We start from the raw sequence: 12,476 nt of genomic DNA, 5'->3' as shown, positions 1-12,476 counted from the left end.
AAATTCGTTAAAGAAATTAGTGGCGTTAAAACGAATTTGCGTTACTTTGTCAGCCCTAATTTGTAGTGAAGCTGTGTAGCAAGAGAAAGAGCGAAAGAGCTTTCCTACTGGCTGTTCATTCAACGGAGGAGCTGTCAATCACTCACAAACTCCGATCAAACGGTCAAACTAGGCAGCGCTGATCAAATATGAATCAATATTCTGTTACTGTAATGCCTGTTTATCACCAAATGTTTTCAGAAACATCTTATAGTGTACTGTTTAGCTGTAAAAATAGAAAGTGTGCTCCGACTGGTGGGCGTTGCTTGGTATTTCCTCAACTGATCTCAACATGGCTGCCAGGTCACAAACTTTCTAATTTTACAGCTAAACAGTACACTACACGACATTACAGTAACAGAATATTGATTCATATTTGATCAACACTGCCTAGTTTGACCGTTTGATCGGAGTTTGCGAGTGATTGACAGCTGCTCAGAGACGGCAGGCACCAGCTCGGCTGTGATTGGTTGTTTTCCTCCGGCCTGTGAAATCTTGCAGATGCCATTAGGAGCATCGGAGGACACAGAGGCACATGATTTTTTTCAGATTTCCTGTCTCATGCACTACTGTTAGGATATAGTGACCTTTTTTTTTTAAATCATATTTGCTCCAATTCTACCCACTGCAGCTTTAATCCACATCCAATCCTCACTGAGAGCTAAACGTTTACAGGCAGGGCCTCCATTTAAACAGAAATCCTTCAGCTGTGAGTGAGCGCCATCTAATGGTTGTATATGGTAGTGTTTGTCCAGTAGGGTTAAACTCAGTTTACAGTAACTAATAACAGATATATAATAGCCTATTGTCAGATATTTAATCAATAACAATAACTGTCTAATAACACAAATTATCCAAAGGACTTGTTGTCTGTCACATATGATTTATTTAACGGCCCATCAAGCCCAACGCAGGCACACAACAGGTAAACACAACAGTGCAGGACGCTGTGGTGAATTACATGTCAGGAGATCCTTGTCTGTGTCAGCTCAGGAAAACACAACCTGAGCATCATCCGCTTACTTGGTCCTGATATGAGCATCATTCCTTCTATCTCAGGTCCCCGTCAAACCTCAACTTCCCCCCCCTCCCCAGGGCATGCTGCGTCAGGTCTTTACTGACATCCAGCAGGACTAAAATAGTGCAGGGATCATTCTTGAGTTCTGGGATGATAGTTTTGTCAGCTGCACTGTCAGCATGTTTCAGACTGAGTGTAGAAGCCAAAATGTGTTACAAATAGTCCCTTATGACATTATGTAAAGAGCCACAGTATCAGGAAGGCAGGAAATGATCATTACAGTTAGAATGTGTGTGATTTGAACAAATAAAGCAGATATTTTCTTTAACAAAATAAGAAATATTCCGGATTTTTGAATGAAATACAGATAATAATTTAGACAGCTTGTTGTTTTCTGACATCAGTGCTTCATATTAAATGACGCATTTTTGTATTAAAATATATCATCACATACAAATTAGCTCAGTAGGAAAATATACAACTAAAAAGTAGCTCTATTGCAAAATCATTATTATAAAATTCAGATGCCATGTTCCACATAGCAGTTCTGTTGGGCAGGACTAATTCCACAGTATTAAATATTCAGTGTAATTCAGGGTGTGAGCAGACGGCAAACTGTGGGTGAGCACAAACAGGGCTACACCAAGGCATTGTTGAATAATATGTCCAAATTGAAACAGTGACATCTTCGGTAAGGCAAAGGCATATTATATTGTAGAGATTGGACTTTCTGTGCCCAGATGTAGAGCTCCTCAGTACACCAGGTACTTGAATTCTGAGTAGATGAGTGGAAACATGACTGTGCAGGCTCGGTACAGGATGGCTCCACTCTTGAATAAAGCTCGAGGTTTGGTGCTCCACGACTCGGACTTAAAGCTGACGTAGATTGCGTACATCGCCACGGCAAAGAAGTGTCCAATGAGGGTCATGGGTTTGGGTGTCAACCTGGGAAAAAATCACAATGTCGTTAAGTCTCTTTAAGTCTCATGTGTTAAAAGGATTAGTTTGACATTTTTTGGGAAATAAACTTGCCAAGAGTGAGATGAAAAGAGTAATTCCTTTCTCGTGTCTGTACGATAAACATTGTAGCCTAGCGCAGTGGTTTTCAAAGTGGGGTCCGGGGACCCCCAGGGGTACTTGAGAGGGTTCCAGGGGGTCCCCAGCAAAAAGGAGAATCATTTATTTTCACTATAATCCCATCCATAAGTAACACAATGACAGAATGTCTACTTTTGTAATGGGGTTTCATACTTTCCGTAATAAAATATCTAAAAGCAAAAATGGGGGACCCTGGGATAAAATCTTATCAAATGGGGGCCTGAGATCGAATTTATGTCAGTTTAGGGGTCCTTGACGTGAAAAAGTTTGGAACCATTGGCCTAGCTACAGCCAGCAGCCAACTGGCTTAGCTTAGCACAAACGGGTAGCATTTGCTCACCACTGGGCCCAGCTAAGACAAAGTCCAGCACATAATAATCCCCGTAAAACTGAACATGTCATTTTTACACAGTTAAACAACATGTAGCATAATTAGTGAGCTTTAGCTTCACGTTAGCTTTTGCTTCATACTAACTTTAGCGTAGCATTCCTGGAGTCTTGTCATCGATGGGAGGTTGCCGTAGGAAGAGATACAGCCTAATGTGTGAGCTTCTAAGGTGTTAGTAGGTGGATTTTGGATACAGCCAAGCTAGCCACATTTCCATTATTTATGCTAAGCTAGGCTAGCCGGCTCTAGTTTCATTATTTAGAGTAGGCTACATGCATGTGTGGTATCAATCTTCTCGTCTAACTCTCAGCAAGTAAGCAAAGCAAAAAGAATATTTCCCAAAAATTACTGCTTTCCATCATGCCATATGAGAACAATTCTGTCTATCCTATGTTATTGTGGAGGACATTATTTAATGCTTACACTGAGAGGAGTCCAATAGGTCCATTAATGCACTCCCCACCGAGCTTGAAGTACTGGAAGCAGGCTTTCCTCAGCTCATGAAGAGACTCTGGTTAACACAAAACAGGCACATGGACATGATGACAATCAAACAGACCATTGAGTGTTTGAATTTATTGCAGATTTTGACTTTTGTACTTATTCTATGCAAAATAAATAATAATTTCTGATCCCCTGTCATTTGTTTTCTGTGTGCTATTAGATGCAGAGGCAGGCAGAGACTCACGGTCTGTGGCTGCAAACAGCTCATACAGGGCCTGGGCCAACACATTCACCACAAAAGAATGTGATGACTTGCGTTCCCAGTGGAATTTTTTCTTTGCCTATTGAGAAGAAAGAAAGAAAGCCATGTAATATTACACACTGGTCTGCAGTCTCTCTCACCTACAGCAGAGGGAATAATAGCACAAGGCAAATGTGATGCAGTAGAGGCTCCAAATATAGCTGCTATGTTGTACACTTACACAGGCCTTGTTTTTCATATACATTAGAGAGTTTCTATTAACAGTTTTAACGTGAATGCTTTTAGAGTTTAGAGTCAAGATAAACAGTGAGTTGTTGGTATGAAATTGGTTAGGTCTAGTCCCTGTGTTCACCTGCAGCATCGCCCCGTCGTCGTACAGGTCCGGGATGTTCTTGAGCAGACTCCTCCAGATGCGAACATCGTTGAGAGCAACACTCATCCCTCCTCCCGTCAGAGGATGCCTCATGTTGTAAGCATCGCCCAGGAGAAGCACGCCTGAAAACGACAGACTGCTGTTAGTCTCTCATCCAAAATACATCACTCACCCACCCTCCCAGCACTTTGTAATACTAAAATCCTCCAATTAGTACCAAACACGGTGAACAAGATGAATTTTAGTGTTTCTCTGTGCTTTTTATTTCAAATGTTTTGACAGTTAAAACCTTTTGGGAGTTTAAGTTTGTCATCACACATTATTACACCAAACAAAGCTCACTAGTGTTACAACTCCAATCCAACACCCACATAGGCTACAGTTGAATTTAAAAGGAATAGTTTTCGACATTTTGGGGAGTATTTTTATTCACTTTCTTGCCGAGAGTTAAATGAGAACATTGATAACACTCTCTCATGTGAGAATAGTATGGATCTTCTCATCTAACTCTCGGCAAGAAAGCTAATAAGAGTAGCCAATTTCGCAAAATGCCTATAATGTTAAATTAAGTAGCCTATTGCTCTATCAGGTAAAAAAAAAACAAAAAAAACATGTATTTTGAATTTATCCATTAAACAAAGTCTACTAATAACTTTTCAATAAACCTTGGAAAGAGCATGCATTTACAGCATTTTAATTCAACTTAAAATGCAGACTAATTAATTGACAACCAAGAAAGCTCTTTAATTTTTTTCATCACACAGTAATGACCAAAGCGGTGCCCTACTCTCTAAGACATGCATCATGCTGTACACAAGCTGAAATCAGCTCAATAGATTCTCTCTGGCCATCTCTAACAACACTCAGTACCTGGCTTGTTGACAGGGGAGGGAGGGAGGAAGCTGGCAGGCATGGACCGGAGTCGATCGTTCTGTAGTGCCACCATGAAAGGCTCCTTTAAATGCTCTGAGGGAAAGAGAGAGTGCAGGCGGTTGATCACTCAGATGGCTCCGTGGATGGAAACCTTTAAGGTGCACGCTGGGCACATGCACAAGAAATAGCCTTTTCTTTTGGTGTGTGGATGTACGTTTATTAATATATCAGTGTGACTGACTCCGCCATTTCAGCTGGACCTCTGTCAAGGTTACCAGAGCTGGTGCTTTGATATTGTGGCTTTGATATTTCAGCTGAATAGCAGAGTGCACCATGAATGTCAAATCCTTCAACTGTAGCTTCCTTGGGCGTACACACAACAGCACGGGCAGCAGTCTGGATCTATTCCTGCCTACCACGACATCTGGCATCACTGCCATTATTATGATCATTTATCACGCTGCAGGGATTCTTCCTCAGGCCAAAGGTCATTTTCACTAGAAATAATTACTAGGGTATCAATTGATTAAAATATTTAATTGCGATTAATCGCATGATTGTCCATAGTTTATATAAAAAAGTTTTTTTAACTGTTCAAAATGTATCTTAAAGGGAAATTTGTCAAGTACTTAATAATCTTATCAACATGGGAGTGAACAAATACAATTGCTTTATGCAAATGTATGTATATATTTATTATTGGAAATAATTTAACACAAAACAATGACAATTATTGTCCAGAAACCCTCACAGGTACTGCATTTAGCAAAAAGAATATGCTAAAATCATAACATGGCAAACTGCAGCCCAACAGGCAACAACAGCTGTCAGTGTGTCAGTGTGCTGACTTGACTATGACTTGCCCCAAACTGCATGTGATTATCATAAAGTGGGCATGTCTGTAAAGGGGAGACTCGTGGGTACCTATAGAACCCATTTACATTCACATATCTGGAGGTCAGAGGTCAAGGGACACCTTTGAAAATGACCATGCCATGTGTAAGTGAGCATTATTTAACGTCCTTCGCGACAAGCTAGTACGACATGGTACCAATGGATTCATCAGGTTTTGTAGTTTCATATGATACCAGTATCTTCACTCTAGCTTTAATACTGAGCCCGCTACAACCTAAAAATCGCAAGCTGTGTTAATGCGTTAAAGAAATAAGTGAAGTTAAAACGAATTTGCGTTATCGCCTCAACTGTGACAGCCCTAATAATTACATAAGAATAAAACCTTTTGTCAAAATACAAATGTATCTCATCTGTGTCTTACCTGGCAGCTGAGGGTGTATCTTCTCAGCCATGTACTCAGAGAGGTTGCGAGGCATCTCCCCCCTGATGTCCACCAGTACTCTGGTTTGTGAGGAGGAGACCTGGTAGACGAGCACCGGGCTCGGGTTGGCCAGCACCAGCTCAGCATGGTTTGCTTTGAACTGGGGACAGTCCTGGAGAGAAGCACAGTGATAACTCAGAAATGAAGATTTTTATATGACTCGAGGTGGTGTTTCAAATAAAGTAAAGGTTCATTTGTAAGGTTACCACAGCACACATTATTGATTTCCCAAATCAATCACACATTACATTTTAAAAGGAATGCATCATTCCAAGTGCTATTAAAAGGTCTTATAGAGAGCTCCAGGGATGACATATTTTTGTAGAACAAACAGGAAGTTAGCATCGCCCTGGTTCCTTCGAAAAAAAGCCAATGGGATCATTTTGGATTATTGCAAAAAATAAGCTCTGTGGCAAACAAACGTTTATGATACTTGCAAATTTTTTTAAGCAAGATAAACTCCACAAATGAACACCACTTCTATGATTTTTGAAGTGTAAATGCGTCGCCAGAAGTAAAAAGCTAATGTTAGTCCATAAACGTAGAAGTATACACAACGAGGCTGTAAAGGAGGACGAGTCGGCGTGATGACGTTTAGTAGTCTCATTTAGCCACTTGTTAGCAACCTCCTTTTTAAAGTCACATAAAGGCTTCCAAATTTTTGGTAGGTCCAAGATGTATGTTTTGTTTATCTCTGCAGAAGATATCTGACGTTTGATTCCCACTTCTAACAAGGCTCGTGAGCCGATAGTAAAACGTGGTACCATGTGGTATCTCTGGGTCGTCAGTTAGTGTGGAAAAAACTGATAAATGGCTGAGATTGACGGTAAATGCCTGGCAACGACTAGTTGTGAAGTAAATGTAATGGAACGGGGAACGGAGAATGCAACATCTAGTGACTTAATGTTAATAATCAATAGCACCATTAGGTATTTATAGTCAAAAGTATCACAGATTTGAACAATTTACAGTTGCCACTAAATCTGCACATTATTTTCTCAATTAACTGATGAATAATTTTGTACATAAAATATCTGAATATAGTGAAAAATGCCCGTTATAATTTCCCAGAGCAAGCATCTTTGATCTATCCGACCAACTGTCCAAAACCAGAAGATTTATTCTCATACTGTATATGACAAAGACATATTAGGAAAGATTCACATTTGAGAAGCTAAGTCAATGTTTTGTATTTTTTCTTGAAAAAAATACTAAATCAATGAATAATTTTCTGTAAATCCACTAATCGGTTGATGGGCTCAAGTCATTTCAGTTTATTCAGCTGCAGTGTGATGATAGCTACAACATTGGGTGGTATTTACCGTCATAAGGCATCCAACAAAGTGAGAGGAGGTGTGAGCTTTCCCAGAGACCAGACTCTTCCTGAATTTGGAGAAGCAGCCGTCGGCCACCACAGTCAGCGCTGCATGGATTTCCTACAGAAAACAGGTTCACACAGTTATCATACACCCTCCTCTGCAATAAATAGAGTAACTCTTTCCATGAGGTGGAGGGGTAATGGAAAGTGGAATATAACATTGTACATGTGCAGCAGAGTTTCCTCCTCTGACCTTGATGTCTCCAGTTTCTTTATCCCTGTACTGGACTCCGGTTACACAGCCTTCCTCTTCCTGCAAACTGGTCACGGTGCCTTCTACGAATGTGACACTGGGGGGCGCAATTAGGCAGTTAAAGGGGTTGATGTGAACAACATATTTTTAACTATACTCCTGTATAGTTATACTTCTTTCCAACCCTAAGTCAAAAACAATGTCGTCCAATCAGCCAGTTGGTAGGTTGGCATATGGGCTCTTTTTCATGACTCACTTTGGCTGTGCCAGGGCGGTTCTCCTCAGGCCCATGATGAATCGGCCGTGATGGAAAGCGCGTCCACAGTGGACGCTGTCCTCCCCCTGAGGGTAGGGGATCTCCACCTCTGTGCTGCTCTCTATGTCGTGGATCACATAGCCGTTCACCTGATGGGCATCCAGACCCTCCACTGAACCTGAGGGCAAACACACGCAACAGGTTGGTTTCACAACACGCAGCCATTATTCACTCAATGTCTGCTACTGTTTACATACAGTAGTAAGTACATTTAGTATATGTGACTCAGTGCATGCAGACTAAATGGAACACGGAGCTGATATCCTCAACCTGTGACTCTATATTGTTTATGGCTCCATCAAATGGAAATATTCGAGATGTATTTTACTTCATTTAATACGCATTTCCCACAAATTCATACTGTCATATTTGGTACCTTTAGAAACTTTGTGATGTGCACTAGAATTTAAAATAAAGGTCTGTAGATTTGAACAACGTTTGGCTGCGCAGCATCAGATTACAAAGACTGGTACACTGGTTCATTGAACCAATATTTTCTGATAGATTTTCTGAAGATTTTACAAATAATTTGCACCTGCAAGATGGACATTTTGAAGAAGGGATACAGCATAAATATGACAGAAAAGACGACTTTATAACAGGATTATTACCATAGCATTAAAGAACTTTTTTTTTAAAATCATAGTAGAGCATGATGCAGTCTCCGAACACTTAGGAAATATTTAGGGAGAGATTACAAAGAGATTCTGCCGATCACCTGCTAAATTGATGTTTTAGGCACACATCATCTCCCCACTTAGATGTATACAACTTACTTATTTAGTCAAGCTGGATTCATTTGTTATTTGGATGATTTAAAGCTGGGGTTGGTGATTTTGAGAAACTAGCAAAAGCACGCTAGATTTTTAAAAATGATCCAACCTAAAAACCCTGCCCAGTGTTGCCAACTCTTTTCCAATGAAAGTAGCAGCACTAGCGCCAAAAGTCCCTAAACCTAGAGAGGAAGTCACTACGTCGGCAACACTGACAGTCCGTCCCTTCAGACCTCCCTCCAAAGCCACTTCCCCAAAATGATCATCATCACAGACCTGCGACAGCCACAGATACCGCATCCTTCTCTTTTTTTGTCAGAGCATTTGATTTATTGATTGTTGTCGAGGTGTAATGAGAATTTCCACTAATATAACAGAAAATGTTTCTAAGATCTTTACCAACCCTACCTTTAATAACAAAATCAGCTGGGTTCTCTGTGTTTTAGAGATTTGTTTTGGATGTGACATTCAAGAAACTCCTTCATTAAAAAATACCATGACTGCTTGTGTGGAACACTAACTCTTTTCATGAAGTACAATGGTCAGATGGCTGCAAATGAAAGCCATCAATTTCGTGCAGAATTTCCTGATTAAAGCTACACTGATCACAAAGTATGAAGTGTACATGTAGATAAACAGAACTACAGAAGTAACTGTTTTACAAAAACATTTCATATTTAGGAATAAATAAGCAGCAATCAGAGAGCAATCTAGGTATTATGTTGTTTTAAAGTTTAACACTCATCTGATCTGTTTTATCAGGACTGTGTGAGTCAGATTTGATTGGCAGCACAGGAAACGTAAGCAAACAGCCCTCATTGCTAACTCTGATTGGTGCACGGGAATCTGTGACCTGCCCACTTCAAACCAGTGACAAGAGCACAGAAGAATACAGAAACCTCTCATGTGAAATAAACTTCATGTAGTGTGTGTGTGTGTGTGTGTGTGTGTGTGTTCATCACTCATAGTAAGAAGCTGGTTGAGAAAATAGGAAACTATAGGAACTAAAGTGATCATGCAAAAGGGCTGACTGTGATCCTTTGTACATTGGGAGTGTGTTTACAGGTGACTAACAGCAGCAGCAGCAACAGCAGCGTCTATCACTGACCTTCCAGTCCCAGGTCTTTGAGGGCCTTGAACCCTCCAGGCTGCAGTAGCTCCCCCACTATCCTGTCAGGCTCCTTCAAGTCCCTCTCCACCACCGTCACCCTCCTCCCGTCCTTGGCTAGGACGGCCGCCATAGCTGACCCCAGGACCCCCGCCCCGACTATCACCACATCTGGTTCCGGGGCCACTGAGGGGCCACCAGCTGAGGCGCTCTGTGAGGTAGAAGAGGACTCTGGCTCTACTCTTTTCCTTGTTCTCCGGCTCTGGAAACAATGAGGTGGAGAGTCTCATAAGTGTAAAGTCCAGACTGTAAGGCAAACACTGGAAAATGATTCTATACATCTCTCTATAACTACAGTTTATGTAATATATAGATATGGAGAGGTAGATAGATAGATAGATAGATATATAGAGATAGAGCGATAGAAAGATAGCTATAAATATATACTGTAAAGTTAGAGAGATAGAGAGATAGATAGATAGATAGATAGATGGATATATGGTGATATATATAGAGAGATAGAGAGAGACAGATATAGATATATAGATATAGATATATAGATATAGATATAGATATATATACATATAGAGAGAAAGATAGAGATAGATCGAGATATATAGAGATAGAGATAGATATAGACATATAGAGATAGATAGATATAGATATATATAGAGAGATAGAGATAGAAATAGACAGAGATAGATAGATTATAGAGAGATAGATATCTATAGATATATATATTTATATATACAGTATATATATAGAGACCTATACAGTATATATAGATAGAGATAGATAGAATTAAATATAAAGAGAGATATATATCGATGGAGATATCCAAATAACCAGCTATATCTCTCGGATTTCAGTTGCAGTCTTTGAATATACAATACATTAACGTTGCAAGCATTTTAGTAGAGAAGAAATGAAAGCGATGCTTCAATAAAACTATACAAGAGTCTATAATAAGAAGACATTAGTTTATCCAGAGATTAAGCTCACAAAAATATATAAAATATATATAATAATTACTTTAATTTAATGGAAAAACGACATTTAGTCTTTTTTTGTTTTTTTAATCTGCCTGTGTCTTCCTTTGTTCACATGATTAGTCGAACATGTATCCACAGGAGTTGTCTTACCTTTTTACAGTTGTTCTCCGCTTTATCGCTCCTCTGTGTTGAAGTTTGGGGGATTAAATGTTTGATAACAGGTAAAAAAGACAAGAGGCTCAGAGGCAAATGAAACACCTGAGAGACTCTGAGCTTCTGGATGTGGAAATATCTGATATATGATAGCAGCAGCCCGACTGTAAGAAATAAGGCTGCGGCCATCACAAGCTCTCTGTGGTCCAAAGTCAAGATAGAGCTGGACTTCTTGTAAAGGTACGTGAAGCTGGCTATTCCCAGGAAAGTCCACATCTTTGTCGGATTAAAAAAAAGTTTAAAAAAATAAAATAATAATTAAATGGTGAAAGCACTACTGAGAAACAGGTTTTCTTTAGGCTGACAGAAAAACACCATGCAATTAATAATTACTCTCCATGTTGTTTCTCAGGTGCTCCAAACACAAGTCAGCCAACCCAAACAAAAGGTTACCTATGTAACTCATGATAACTAGCTGGCAGACAGTCGGAGAGATGCTGCTGAATATTTTATGATAATGAAAAACACGGACAACTTCTGATTGGGTGCTTTTCACGTCCCGCCTCCTTTACAGCTCGACCCTCCAATCAGCAGTGACGTGTCGGTGAGCAGAGCTCACGCTATCCGCTGATTGGACGGCAGCGGGTTCCCGGGCCGCCCCTCGGCCGCTGATTGGACGATCGACCGGCACTTGTTCTCCCCTCGGCCGCTGATTGGTCGGTCGGCCGGCAGGCTGGTAGTATGATGTGATGTCAGTGGAAAGATGCGTGTTTCATTGACTTTACAGACAGTGAGGGGGGACCTGCTGCAAAGCTCCTGTTTGTCAGGATCAACCACTCTGGGCTGTAAACATGCAACAACAACATCCTTCAGTCTGTCACAGCTGCTTTCCTTCTCCACCTCCAGATGGCAAAGTGTTACCATGGCAACTTAAATTGTGAATACCAAGAACTAATATCAAAATATTGTAGCCTAGATACATCACAGAAATCTACATTTGAGCTTTTCTTATTTGTTGTGTGCACTAAATACATATTCAGTGTTTGTAACAGAAGAAACAAGGCCAAATGTGTCCATGTGTATTCTGGCTAATAGAGTGCTAGACCTACAGGAGTGAGTCCTAAAACCAAGGCCTATGGAAAGGAGGCTGGGTCACGGGCGGACATGGGTCTTGAGGTATGGGGGATAACACATGAGTAGTATAACTGAAGCTGTGGTTGTGCGTGCGATTGGCTCAATTTCGGCGAGTGCGGACCAGATTTTACTGCGCATGTGTTATACCCCCGGAGATATGGCGCGTGACCCAGCCTCCTTTCCATAGGCCAATTGTCTAAAACCAAGGCCTATGATTTTGGTTAGATGCCTGAAATAAGGTCCGTTGTTAACACAAGCTTAAGAGACTTTAAAGTTTTGTTCTATGACATAAAATAAATCAATACATACACAACTTGTGAATTTTTAAGCTTTTATATGTCTTAAAAAAGGCGGTTGCTAACAAGTGGCTAAATGAGACTACTAAAGCTAGGTTTAAGCTAGGTTTATGCTCCCTGTAGTGAAGCCATAGTGCGCCAGAAAATTACGTCATCACAGCTTTCGCGTGATGCGCAAAGGCTCCGTTGTCCCTGTGCTCTGTCGTGCACCTCTGAATTTTTTTAACTACTTCTTATTATGCAAATGCATAATGGTGACATCACCACGTTACGGAAGAAAAGGCAGGACTTCAATCAAGGCG

At 40.5% G+C, this 12,476-nt stretch overlaps 1 protein-coding gene across 1 annotated transcript; it reads right to left on the bottom strand.

Moving 5' to 3' along the window:
- Positions 1-902: 902 nt before the first annotated feature.
- sqlea (squalene epoxidase a) lies at positions 903-11,216 on the bottom strand. Its single transcript, XM_037785924.1, has 11 exons — positions 10,742-11,216; positions 9,600-9,861; positions 7,659-7,836; positions 7,403-7,499; positions 7,154-7,267; positions 5,772-5,943; positions 4,493-4,588; positions 3,602-3,744; positions 3,232-3,328; positions 2,967-3,054; positions 903-2,002 (listed from the first exon to the last, which is right to left on the bottom strand). Exons 1-11 carry the CDS (start codon positions 11,018-11,020, stop codon positions 1,810-1,812), a joined length of 1,719 nt encoding a protein of 572 aa, XP_037641852.1. The 5' UTR covers positions 11,021-11,216; the 3' UTR covers positions 903-1,809.
- Between the last annotated feature and the right edge of the window lie 1,260 nt (positions 11,217-12,476).

Source organism: Sebastes umbrosus, chromosome 11 (assembly GCF_015220745.1).
Source record: "Sebastes umbrosus isolate fSebUmb1 chromosome 11, fSebUmb1.pri, whole genome shotgun sequence".
In the NCBI taxonomy this organism is placed as follows: Eukaryota; Metazoa; Chordata; class Actinopteri; order Perciformes; family Sebastidae; genus Sebastes; species Sebastes umbrosus.
The sequence above is the reverse complement of the archived record's forward strand: the minus strand, read 5'-3'. Positions and strand labels throughout refer to the sequence as shown.